Source organism: Pantherophis guttatus, chromosome 1 (genome assembly GCF_059756535.1).
Source record: "Pantherophis guttatus breed Tessera chromosome 1, ASM5975653v1, whole genome shotgun sequence".
NCBI lineage: Eukaryota > Metazoa > Chordata > Lepidosauria > Squamata > Colubridae > Pantherophis > Pantherophis guttatus.
The window spans coordinates 298,693,409-298,707,431 of record NC_142063.1 but is presented as its reverse complement, the minus strand read 5'-3'; the positions used below and the strand labels follow the sequence as shown (position 1 = coordinate 298,707,431).

The 14,023-nt window shown below is 37.9% G+C and overlaps 1 protein-coding gene across 2 annotated transcripts in view; it reads right to left on the bottom strand.

The window, feature by feature from the left end:
• Positions 1 to 14,023, bottom strand: part of LOC117671705 (spermatogenesis-associated protein 7-like) — a 44,969-nt gene that overhangs the window by 30,180 nt on the left and 766 nt on the right. For both annotated transcript variants that reach the window (XM_034427815.3, XM_087883186.1), the window contains exon 2: positions 4,876 to 4,953. In XM_034427815.3, the coding sequence (XP_034283706.3) occupies positions 4,876 to 4,939 (64 nt within the window). In that variant the 5' untranslated portion in view covers positions 4,940 to 4,953. The remainder of the gene's footprint in view (positions 1 to 4,875; positions 4,954 to 14,023) is intronic.

The following is a 14,023-nucleotide window of genomic DNA, read 5'->3' as shown; positions in this document are numbered from 1 at the left end:
ATAACGATAACTAACTTTTACCCTTTTTCATTGCACACCAAGGTTTTTGAAGTGCTGTATTGATGTCTTAGGATAATATTGAGTTAGAAATGGTAGATAAAATTAACCTACACCCATCAACATGTAAATGAACTCAGCTTGCCCTGCATGAATTTATTACTCCAGTGCATCGTTTAATAGGATCTAATTTTGCTCCTAAAATTTCCATGTATTGGCTATATTCAAGGGTTCTTTTTTACCTGCTGTAAATTGGTACCAGATTTGGGCCCCATTTGGACATTATCACCTAGCGATGTATTCACTTTTGTTGCCAGCAGTTTAGACATTAATGGCTGTGTGTTGCATTATTTTGAGGGGACAGCACATTTACACTGTTATACAAGCTGTATACACACTACTTAACATTGTAGCCAAGTATCATTTCTTCAGTATTGTCACATGAAAAGATATACTTAAAAATTCACAAAATATGAGGGGATGTGCTCACTTCTGTGATATACTGTACATCTGTCAGAATGCTAACTGAGACCACCAGAATATATTGCTTCGGTTTTAATTAGTGCTCTATTTTAGATCAACTCTGCCAAAGATGGGAACTTATTTATTTTGGCCATACATCTCCACCATGAGTTTCACTCAGTCTCTGTCTACTTTAAATGCAAGTCAAAATGTGTACTTGGGAGGCGGTTTATATACTGATTTTATGTTAATCATCCAAGTCATGTGACTGGGGCACTATAATTGTTCATGCATAAATAACACCATGTTAGCAGAAGGCTTTTACATTTATAGATTGCTGTTAAAGGTAGGATGTCAACTACTCTGAAAACTATCAGAATATTAAGAGCAAAGAAAATAGATGATAATCTAATTCATGATTATCAGTCAATGTTCTGTATGCTGCAGTAGTTTCCAGGTTTCCAGAAATAAGTCTGTCTATACTCATGCTCCTGAAAACCTTGAAACTGAGAATTGCATTTTGTGATTTAGATGCATGTAATGCTTTATGTAGCCTTGAGATCCTTCTGTGCCTTCCTTATTTGTAATAGAAATTATTTGAAATGTGCTTTAAAAAAAAAACAAAACTCTTTCATTTTAAAATCAACCACATCTATAAAATTACCTTTAGGGAGAACAGTCTCCAACCTTCGTTTTATTGCGAAGGTTGTTGAGAGTGTGGTGGCGCGGCAGCTGCCACAGTACCTGTATGAAGCTGTCTATCTAGATCCGCTCCAGTTCGGCTTCATGCCTGGGCACAGCACGGAAACGGCATTGGTTGCGTTGGTGGATGACCTCTGGAGGGCTCGGGATAGGGGATGCTCCTCTATCCTGGTCCTATTAGATCCCCAACGGCTTTTGATACCATCGACCATGGTATCATGTTGTGCCGATTGGAGGGGTTGGGGGTGGAAGGCACCGTTTTGCGGTGGTTCTCCTCCTACCTCTCTGACCGGTCACAATCTGTGTTGACGGGGGCAGCGGTCGACCCTGAGGCACCTTGTTTGTGGGGTACTGCAAGGGTCCGTCCTCTCGCCCCTTCTGTTCAACATTTATGTAAAGCCGCTGGGTGAGATCATCCGTGGCTTTGGGGTGGAGTTCCATCAGTACGCTGATGACACCCAGCTGTACATTTCCACCCCAGGCCACCCCAATGATGCCCTTGAAGTGATGTCCCAGTGCCTGGAGGCCGTGCGGGCCTGGATGGGGAGAAACAGGCTCTGACTCAACCCTTCCAAGACTGAGTGGCTGTGGCTTCCGGTGTCCCGAGATAGCCAGTTGGTGCCATCGCTGGTTATTGGGGGCGAATCACTGGCCCCCACGAGAGGGCTCGCAACTTGGGCATCCTCCTGGATGCACGGCTGTCTTTAGAAGAGCATATGACGGCCGTGGCCAGGGGAGCTTTTTATCAGGTCCGATTGATACGCCAGTTGCGTCCCTTTCTGGATCGGGACTCCCTACGCACGGTCACCCAGGCACTCATCACTTCCCGCCTGGACTACTGCAATGCTCTCTACATGGGGCTCCCCTTGGGGTGCACCCGGAGGCTCCAGCTGGTCCAGAATGCGGCCGCATGGGGGATTATGGGAGCGATGGGGTGCTCCCATGTGACACCTCTCCTGCACGAGCTGCACTGGCTCCCAGTGGTCTTCTGAGTGTGCTTCAAGGTGTTGGTGACCACCTTTAAAGCGCTCCATGGCTTAGGGCTGGGGTATCTACGAGACCGCCTTCTGCCGCAAATAGCCTCCCACCGGCCAGTACGCTCGCACAGAGAGGGCCTCCTCAGAGTGCCATCCACCAGACAATGTCGGCTGGCGACCCCCAGGGGGAGAGCCTTCTTTGTGGCAGCACCCGCCCTCTGGAACGACCTCCCCCTAGAGATATGCACGATACCAGACCTCCGGACTTTTCGTTGGACCCTGAAAACTCATTTATTTCATCTAGCCGGCTGGTTTGATCCCATCCGTTTCAGTTTTAATTTGAAATTGGTTTTAATTGGGTTGTTTTAAATTCTGGCCCGAAATTATTTAATTACCTTTTAAACTGTTTTTTAAATTTTGTATGCTCTGTTTTATCTTGGCTGTTCACCGCCCTGAGTCCTGTTGGAGAAGGGCGGTATACAAATCAAATCAAATCAAAAATAAATAAATAAACAGTGATAAATTAGCAGGAAAAAAAAGTATCAATAGTTTTCTCAGCAAGAATATTTTCCTTATTCCAAACCCACTATGACATTACAACTGCCGTTTTATAGTTACTAATTTACTCTGTATCTGCAGACTAAACTGAAATAGATTCCTTTGGCATATTACATTTTGAATAAATCATATCTGAAGTTATAAATTTCCTGTTGTAAATCTGAAAGCAGCAATAATCAGGCTTGATTGATGCAACACAAATGGCAATAAAACATGCCTCTACCATTTGGCTGATGAGCCAAAATGTATGAACTGAAATGTATTGGATTGGCTATTTTGTCTGCTGTCATGCTTGCAACCACAATTAAAACTGCTCTTCTCTCCAGTGTTCAGTTAAAGTTTTTGGATAAGGGGTGGGATCCATACAAAAGTATCAGTCAGTTTAAGGTTGGTCATATGCCTTAGCCTAGATTTAATGGGAATGTCATAAAATAACCACCTGTGCAAAGCACCAGCAGTGGTATTTAAATTCATTCCTAAATGGGCATAAAAATTATGCTGTTGAATGGAAAATGAATATCCTGGGTGTGATTATGTTTTTGGTATCAAGATTACAACCTTTGCATTTAAAAGATAGAGATGACTTAATTAAGTTAACTAATTTGAGTTATTGGCAGCTCTTTGCAAGGACTTAGACTGAATGACAATGTACTTATCATTCCAATCCTATCTTCCTGAATTAAAAGAAAACAAGCAGAAATAAGAACATCAACATTTGGGAAAGATCCAGGCCTGGGTTTTCTTTTTTCTTAGAAAAAGAGAATCAATCATCCTGAATGTCATCCTCCTCAAGCAAATGCATAAAGTTACTAGTGCTCATGAACTGCACCAAGAACATTTAACGTTTTGCATATCTATGCTCTGGTAATTCCAAGACTTACATATTTCAATGTATTGTATGTGGGGCTGCTACTAAAGACAGGGTAGACATTTCAGTTAAGACACAATACAAGTTCTAAATTGGTTCCCAACCCTAAGGCTATGCAGAGAAATCATGCCACTTCATTTTGTTTCTGAATTTTTAATGTGCAATAAACTAGCATCCAGACATTTGCTGCCCTGCCTTCACCTCATATCGGTTTGCTACCATCTTCATCTGAGGCTCTTTGAATGCTTCCACTCTCCAAATTTAGTGAACACGTGGATAAAATCATTGTAGTGCTAGCATTCTGATTTTAAGATATTCTTTTTTTAGATAAATCACTCAATTGTGATTTAGTTGATTGTTTTCATTTTGGCTCTGATTTAATGATTATCTTACATTTTCTTATGAGCTATCCTTGGAATCCATTTGGAATCCATTTGGAATCCTTGGAATCCATACAGGATGAAATATGTAGATCTGATAAAGATTATTTGTTAAAAATGTTGATGTAAATTAAGGAAAAAAAAGGTAGAGTAGAAATATTTCATTCCTTTAGAACTTTCTCCAGCTACATATTCAAGAATCTTTTGGTTTTATAAACATTGAAATGATGAGTATTTTGCCAAAAGCAAGGTATCAGTTCAAAGCTGTGAAACCCAATCAAATTTGCAAAACCAAAAATTTTCCATTATATCCATTATGCATTATTCTTACAGATGACAGCACTGATTATGCTTTTGTGCAATGAAGCAATTGGTCTACATTTGCTATTTCCAAGTGCCTTGCAGATATTTTAATCCAAACTTAGTTTACTGACTTCCCCAAACTCTATTTACTATAATTATTTACCTGGCTTTCAAATATGGATGAAATAATGATCCTGAAAAGCTAAACAGTTACAAATCACGTCCTACGTTTTTAAAGAAATTATTTGAAATTGTTTTTAAAATCACTGAATGAAAACCATTGGCATTCAAGTAATCTTCTTGTAATAAACCAGTGTTTCTCAACCTTGGCAGCTTGGAGAGGTGTGGACTTCAACTGGAAGTTGAAGTCCGCACCTCTTCAAGCTGTCAAGGTTGAGAAACGCTGTAACAAATTATTTATTCTGAATCACCTTAACCATCCCAATATGTTAATCAAATGGTACCATATTTACATATTTGAATTTTTACCTACTTTCATTTTGAAGGACAGCATAAATACATGAAGTAAATAGGAGTATATTTGTCATTTCTGAAGACAATTTGCATTATTAAGAATATTAGATTGGAATACATAACATTTCTCTTGCTGAAAATGTTAAATACTTACGACTGCTTTTAATACTCATATGTCCTCTGAAAGGGCCCATCAAGGAATGGTTTGGAATCCTCATAGCTAGCCAGGATACTGTATGGAAAAAAAGCAAATAGGATATATCAAAATATTAATTTTGATTTTCTGTGAGGTAAACCTTGTTGACACTCAGAAACAACTAGCCAGTGTTAATAGCTAATAAAGCATGTACTTACTATAGATAAGATATGGTAGCTAATCAAGGAGAGAGGCAACCTAGAACTAAGGAGAAATTTCCTGACAGTTAGAACAATTAATCAGTGGAACAATTTGCCTCCAGAAGTTGTTAATGCTCCAACACTGGAAGTTTTTAAGAAGACATTGGCTAACCATTTTTCTGAAATGGTATAGGGTTTCAAGCAGAGGTGGGTTTCAGCAGGTTCTGACCAGTTCTGGAGAATCAGTAGCGGAAATTTTGAGTAATTTGGAGAACCAGTAGTAAAAATTCTGACTGGCCCCGCCCCCATCTATTCTCTGCCTCCCGAGTTCCAGCTGAAATGGGATGGAGGAAATGGAGGAAATGGGGATTTTGCAGTAACCTTCCCCTGGAGTGGGATGGGAATGGAGTTTTTACAATATCCTTCCCCTGCCACGCCCACCAAGCCACACCCACAGAACCGATAGTAAAAATTTCTGAAACCCACCACTGATTTCAAGCCTAAGCAGGTGGTTGGACTAGAAGACCTCCCAGGTCCCTTCAAACTGTTTTCTATTCTATTCTATTCTATTCTATTCTATTCTATTCTATTCTATTCTATTCTATTCTATTCTATTCTATTCTATTCTATTCTATTCTATTCTATATGACTGCAATAGTATATGATGTTAGAAGACAGAAGGGAAAATTGCAGCCTAGGTAACAGTCTGATAAACACAGTCTGAAGGAGGAATGGGGATAAAAAATGCTACAGAAGAGACCCTCCCTAGTTTTCAGGAGAATAAAGGTGTGTGTGTGTGTGTGTGTAGAGATACTTTCTGACTTGGACGGTTCTGTTCTATGGGGTGGGAGTGCGTTTGGGGATTGTTATATGTGTTGGACCTGATCTTTGGTGAATTTCGTTGTATGGGTATACTGTGCATACACATACAATGACAATAAAGTTATTATTATTACTGTAACCTTACAATGCAGGTAGCATTAAAAGTACTCACAATACATCTTGTTTGGACTACCTCAAAGGACTGATTTATTTATTAGATTTATATCCTGCCTTTTCTCTAGGAATCACTTCCTCATCCATGCTTTTCCCTTCATCCACATCCTGTAAATTAGAATGAATTAAGAAAGAGTGATTACTCTCTTCCATGACTGAAGACAAATTAGAAACCAGAGCTCCTTGATCCTTAGTCTCCTGTAGTCATTGCTCCAAATTAGGGTCACAAAAACTGTTTCACTCGATAATTGATTTAATCTCATGAACACCTCTCTGCCACACCTGACTCAATTAGATTTTTTGAATTTTTTTTAAAAATACAGAAACTTGCATGCTGCAAACTACTGTCCTATATTTATTCACAAAAATATTTCTAAACCTGACTTATCCTCAAGAGGCATTCTTAGAAAACAAGAACTGTGGGTGACTTATTCAGCGTTTTCTTTGTACGTTTGTCTACCTGTTCAGAGAAAAAGTGATGAATAGCAACCTGCCTACAGTATTTTGCTTCTCAGTATAAGTAGACTTGGTAAACAAACCATCTTCCTTTTTTTTAGATTTGTTTAAATGAAGCAATTCAGTTTGGGGCTGGAAATCCATCCTTCTTGCACTGAAATGGGAAAATGCTATCTTGGAATGGGAGTCTAATAGCCATAAATAATGCAACACTTCAAATGAAAAAAGACAGCAGCACTAATGGAAAATGATAGAATACACAGTATAGTTTGTGCTTAGATGTGAGATTGATGAGGCATAACTATGATATCAAATTAACATAAGCATCCATATAAAGTATTGCTTTGTTCTAAACCAGGGGTACCCATCCTTGGCAACTTTAAGACTTGTAGACTTTAATCCCCAGAATTCCTCAGGCAACCATGCTGGCTTGGGAATTCTGAAGTTGAAGTCCACAAGTCTTAAAGTTGTCAAGATGGGGTACCCCCGTTCTAAACAATAGCAAAGCAAATGATTTAAAAAAATAAAAAGAATCATGGGACAGATCTTGGATCCCAAATGTCAAATTTCTAACATTTCTACCATAAATAGAAATATTATAGCCACTCTGGTTTCAATTTAAGTCAGGGCTGTCAAACTTCCAGCCCGCAGGCCAGATGCGTCACATGCATGCCCGGTTTAGCAAAAGGGAAAAAAGTCCCGAAATGTCATGTGACGCTGCCATGACGATGTGAGTTTGACCCCCCTGATTTAAGTAAATGTTCAATTCCACATGAGATATGGATAGCTAACTTCTGATCTAAACAAACATTATAGTTAAGAAGTCATTAGCAAGGAAGTGAGAAAGGCCTTTTTGTCCAGCATTGGGCTATCCTCTAACACGAATTATGATAATTGATATGACTAGGATATGCCACTGAGGCTTGTGTCATGCAAGTGCTGTTTTTCTTCAGTTTTTGAAAAAATGTAGAACTCACTAGAAAGTATATTTCTCCCTTTATAGGGCAATATGAATTATTTATAGAGAGACAGTTCGATGTAGTAGTTCAGGCATCAGACTATAAACCTGGGGACTATGAGTTCCAGTCCTGTGTTAGGCACAAATCCATCTGGGCTATCTTGAGCCAGTAACTTTCTCTCAATCATTTCTCTCAATCAATTCAAACTATTTTTGAAATCTTACCCCAAAAAAGTGTAGGCACTTGTCCAGTCAGTCACCAACACTGAAATGAAGGAAAAAAGTCACACTGAGAGGAAGGAAGGAAGGAAGGAAGGAAGGAAGGAAGGAAGGAAGGAAGGAAGGAAGGAAGGAAGGAAGGAAGAAAGGCTAAAATTTATGGCTAAATTTTGCATGGCAGTCAATTGTGTAAGACAATATTTAGCCAAGCTTGTTTAATTTCAGTGGAAGATTGCTACATTAGTTGGCAAAGATTAATTTAGAAGGACAGAAATATTTTAGGTTTTAAGGTTTTTTTTTTGTTTCTCACTGACAACCTACAACTGGATGGTGGATTCATATGCTACATGTGTTATATATAGACATATAACACATTACAGGCATACAAACACATGAATCCAAAAGCTTATAATTTCTATGCTTGAATGACTATATTAAGAAGTGATGCTGCTTCTAATTGTCCATCCAATCCCATGTTGTTTCACTTAAAAGTAAGCAATCTATCAGCTAATTATTTTGAACTTCAATCCCTATAATTCCTAGCCAGGACTATCAATGCCAAGAAGTAATAGAATCTGTAGCCCAAAACATTTTGTCCTCCTGACTGTTTTGCCTTTCCTATGTCTGTTTGCCATAAATCCTTTATATAAAGATAAAGAAACGGAACTTTGATGTTCTGAATATAAGGTATATGGTTTAGTCATTACCTTGTGCTTCTTTGTCTTTGCAGTAAAATGGGGTTGTGCATGCCACTTCTAACTCCATCTTGGGTCTTTCCCTTATCTCTAAATAGTGATCTAAATTTTATAACTTTTTTTATATACAGTAGTAAAATATAAACACTTGTCATTCCCTCCTGTAACATCCAAACATAGGTAGGCTGATAGACAGCAGGTAGTCTATTCATTGTCATTTAGCTTCCCCCTAAAGACAGAACCAGATGAAATGATTGCTTCTGTCATAGCCAAAGTGCCTCTCAAATATTATGCTGTGCTGTGGGTCTCATTGAAGACAATGCAGACGATCAGATTTCAGTATTTTATTTTCATAATCACAAAAGCCACAAAAGTTAAGGTAGCATTTACCTTAATCCAAGTGACTTTCACGTTACTCTTACTTGCAAGATTCCTCTTCTGAAGTTCGATCATATATCTCCCACCAAGAATGCTGCTACTTATCTTCCCTACTAGTGGAGGATTACTGGTCAGTGTTTCAACTAGCCACTTCTCTCCCAAACTGAATATTCTTACTCTACAGCCTAAATGTTAATTTCTGTTTCTGAGTTACATTTTCAAAATGTCAACAATGAAGACAGAGTTATTACTGGACTACTTTTTAAATTAAAAAAGAATGCAAGAGCAGATAATCTAAGCCCACAGCAAACAGCATGTTTGCGTATTTAAAAATAAAAGTTCAAGGGAATAAAGTTTTAGAGTGGATGCTCATCTTAATGTTGTGCTTGCTTCATTCATTAAGATTCTGGTTGTCCTGAAGTATCTAGGTGCCAAGCCAGAAAGGGCCTTATAGGTGAAGAAAATTAGCACCCATCCCTCTTAGAAGAATGCAATATTTTAGGATATATTAAAAAGGCAGAATATTATATTTCCCTGGATGAGAAATTGAGAAACATGCTCTTGGAGACAGAAACTCAGCCCCAGCTCCCTGCCCCCAGCAGATATTTTGATGCCAGTTTATCTACAAAACAAAAGACTGGGCCATCTTATCTACAAGACAAAAGACCTTCACCCTCAGGACATAATAGGATTAACCCTCTACCCATCTAGCAGCAGAGCTCACCATATGACACCTGGGGATGTTACATCACCCAGCACAGTTCAACCAGACTTATTTCAGACAAACTCCTAGGATTTGCACATGACCCCTACAGCAACCAATAGAATACCTACCCTTGCCACAGGTACAGGAAGCTCAAGTTCAAAGCCCAAGAGAGGGTATAAATAACACTCACTCTCCACTCCATGTGTTCAACTGCACCATGTGCTTAATGGTTCTTCTCCATTAACCCAACTTTCCAAGCAGCCTCCATATTTCCAGTGTCTTTCTCTCCACTTGGAACTGAACCCAGATGGACATTTCTTCCAACATAGGCTAGAAGCAGCACTCGGAATTGTACTAGAAAGCTTACTAATAAGCAATGCAAAGAAGATAATGCAGATATAATATAGTCAAGGCATTGAGCACTAGAAAAGAAGTCACTGGAGAAGTAGGTCACTGGATTTTGAACCTATTGCAGTTTCTCAGTAAATTTCAAGGGCAGCCCTATGTAACACAGTATTCTATCCAGCAGTAACAACGGTGTGAATCACTGTAGCAAGATTCTTCTGCTCCAGATGGGGCCCTCCTGGCTATGACTTTCACCCATGCATGCAGCAATAATTGTGAAGCCAAAGAACCTTCAGGCATCAGGACAAGACTTTGGCAGGCTTAATTTAGTAATATACATTTAAATATCATCAACATGCTGGAGATGCCACACTCTTAACTGATAGATAACTTCTCCCTGCAATTTCATGTAAAAGTCTAAAAGAAAAAAAATGATTCCCATGGCATCCCAAAATTTAGTTGCTTAACCATTGCAAATCAGTGCCTCCAGTCTCCAACCTATGCAGATACCATAGGATACCATAGTTGAAGGTATCACAAAAAGAACCCCCAGAGACTTCCTCAAGCAGAACTCAGCAAAATACAAGACAGCAAAATAAAGGGAAAGATGGATGAGTTTTGTCCTTCCTCCTCAAATTTGATCACCAGTTTCTTGAAATTTAAGTTAAGGGAATACACTTCAACTCTGCATTGTCTATGAATCTCTCCAAAAGAACCTTTATTCCAGCTCTAATTAAAACAAATCCTTCTTTGCTTTTTAGATATTGCTTAAGGTATTAATCTGCCAGCAGAATTAGTTTTATGAAAGCATCCGGTACATCTAGATTTCACATGCCGAGTATTATTGCTGTTTCTTGACCTTTCTGGAATCTAACAATGAAATTACTGCTGCTGCAAACAATGGCTTCCCTTCAATTATCTGTTCCATTTCTGAAAAGATCTCCATTTATTCTAAATCAAACCTCATTTGTGACTCAAGCACGACTCCTTAATGAATGTATTGCTTTTTAAAAAGTTCTAAACATTTATTGGTCAACTGAGTTGAATTGATTAAACCAAATGCAATTAATGGATTTATTGTAGTTTAAAAATAGAACAGGAGTTAATCATAGGCAGGTAGCTATTGTGCTACCACTATAGCATAGAAAATCAATAGCAACTGCCGTGGCTTCACTACCCCCTCGATTAAATTGTACAGTTAAACAAATGGATAGGATGATTTAGATCTTAAAAATGTTTATTCTGATTGCAGTTCCATGTGCTGAGAAAGTCCATATTGCTGTGACAAGGAAAAAAAAAAGAATCTGAACTTCACTCTTTGCTATCTATTTTCTATCCATCTCATCATTTTTTTTAATTTCATGATTATTAAAAGCCATATTGAATAAATTTATCACATGATCATTACCTGGAACAAGTCATATATTTTGTTTTATCTAAATCAGAATTCAAGGAGTTAGATTATTTCAATAAAGATTATTCTCTTAGATAGTAATTGTGGGTATGACCTAACTTCATAGTTATCTACCAGGTGATACAAATTAAGAAACTGAAAATAGTTCCGCATACTCTGAAAGAAGAGAATGCTTATATTCTACTCCCAAGCCATTTATGAGGTTATTATTTCCAGGACATTAGTGGACAACTCCCCCCCCCACTCCATGTGTGTGTGTGTGTGTGTGTGTGTGTGTGTGTGTAAGAATAAAAGCTAAAATGGCCTGATCAAGATCAAAGTCACCATGAACAGAGGTTCAGTGTTTAACCTCTCTGATCTTTCTGTCCATTCAAGATATCCATACAACTGCAAGGAAGTTAATTTAAAAAAGGTGGGGGAGGGAATGGTGCAGCTACAGCAGCTTAATTTTGTAGTTTTTTTAACCTGGAGCCTTTAATCCGACTAGGTGGCTCAGTGGCTAAGACACTGAGCTTGTCGATCAGAAAGGTCAGCAGTTCAGCTGTTTGAATCCCTAGTATGGGTCTCCTGTGTAAGCAGGGGGTTGGACTAGATGACCTCCAAGGTCCCTTCCAACTGTATTACTGTTACTAATCTTCTCTGTGCCCACAGGCCAGAAATATAGTTAACATTTTTATGAATAGTTTTGTGTATGTATGCATTGGATGAAGTCTGGTTCATCTAAACCAGAGTTTTCAAACCATGTTTTCAGAAACCCTAAGGTTCTGTGAGAGACAAAGGACATACATACATGCATGCCAATTTATTGTCATTAGAGCTTTGCCTCTTGATAAGGAATTCTAAGGCTTTGTTATTTTTAACTAACAGGTTATGTAGCCTGAAAAAAAAATCGGAAACTCCTGATATAACCCCTCATCTTAATTCCTGGCTGTGCAAAGCTCCGATCTGAAATAAAAGAAGTATTAAAGCTCCTATTCCTTATTAGCCACCACTAGTGATAAAGTCTTATATCCAAAAAAGGCTTTTCTTGGAAGCAGATAAATTTGCAGAAGCTGTGCAAAAAAAAAAAACAAGAGCTGAAGTATAAATTGTGATCTGCTGTTTCCTCAAGATTGCCATAAGAAAAGTTCTTTAAAAATATAAGTCAAAAATGGTATGGCTATGTTTCCTTGCTTCAAGTATAGATGAAAATGATAAAAGAAATAGTTACAGAAAATTTTATTCTGATGTCAGTTCAGAGGAATCAGAAATGTTCTATCGCAATGATTTACTGCTAGGGGTTCCATAAATTGTTAATTCAGATTCAGATTGAGATAACATATCTGGTATAGTTTAATTACTGTTCGTTGAACAAGCCATTGCAACCAATTCACATGTAATTCTAAGACATATGAAGCACAATGCACAAACCAGAAGGGCTGGCTTCACGCTTATTATTATGATGTGTGACATTTCAAGCCATTCTCTCTTGCAAATGTTTCAGTTCAAAGGAATATTAATCAGTCAGATATTTCAACAGTAGCCAACTAATTAGATTGCTTCTTTAAAGCATTTGCAATGTCTGGTCTTCAGTCTTAAAGATTTCAAGAAGAAATTGCAGAATAATAAAAGTAACACTGTCCCTATCCTTAGGTTTAGGTTTTAAGAAGCAAAACACAATTAAAAAAAATGAAAGCATCGAAAGAGATGGGAAAGAGAAAGTAACTCTGGGACCAGGTCTTAATGTTTATGGTTTAATGTGATGAAATGGGGTATAAAAGGTGGCCCAGATGATGTCACTGCCTCCAAACAGATGGACTTTTTGCTCTTCAACATGCCAATTAGCATTATGAGCTGGGACTAGCGATATAGTATAATAATTTCATAAGCTATTATGCTATTCTGACTGACAGTCATTATCCCGTTAAACACCAGCAATCATTGAGAAAAGTAAACCTGTTTTCGTGTAGCTGATTTGAGGGGAATCAAGGAAGAAATTAGATTTTCTATTGCTGGAGAAACATACCGTTCTTTAATTTGCAAAAAAACAGCAAAACTATACATTCCTCTAACATTATGTACTGTATGAACTCTAAAAGCTACAAATTGTTGAAAGCACATAGTTTAATTAAAAAATAACCAATGGATATACGGCATGTACATGATCTCTCTGGATCTATTGTGCATTAACATAAGCATATGAACTGGTTGGCTTATTCTGTTCTACATTAGCCAGAGTTTAATATGCCATCCGCTAACAGCAAGCAAAATTTTCTCTTTTAGCTATTAAATATTATATATGGTGCCCACAATAAAATATTACACTCTGTGATGCATGGGTATTTGGGCTATGAAAAGATTGTTGAATTAGTTAATTATTAGTTCATTGGATTACACTCTTCAATTGTTTAAAATAAGATTGTGGTGCCTGGAATCATTTTCCTGGTATTACAGAGGATCTGATAACAAAAACAGAAAAGAATATATATTATTCCAAAATATATTGGAGTAAAATATATTCGACCTCTGGGCTTGATTCAGGAAATCTAAACTGATACAGTCAACCAGCTAGGTTAAACAGAAAGTCAGCCTTGGGAGTAAGAAAGTCTCTATTCAAATGACAAATTATATCCTTAAGTTAAGACGTTTATATAATCACACAGAAGCCCTTTGGGCATTTTTGTTACTTGATTCCTCTTGGGATTTTTAAATGCACTATCAGGTGAGATGTTACAAGCTCCTTAGTGTCAATATTTCACAGACGAAGATGTCTAAGGAGGTTTATGCAAAGATTTCCAAGGAGCTACCGTATTTGGCAAA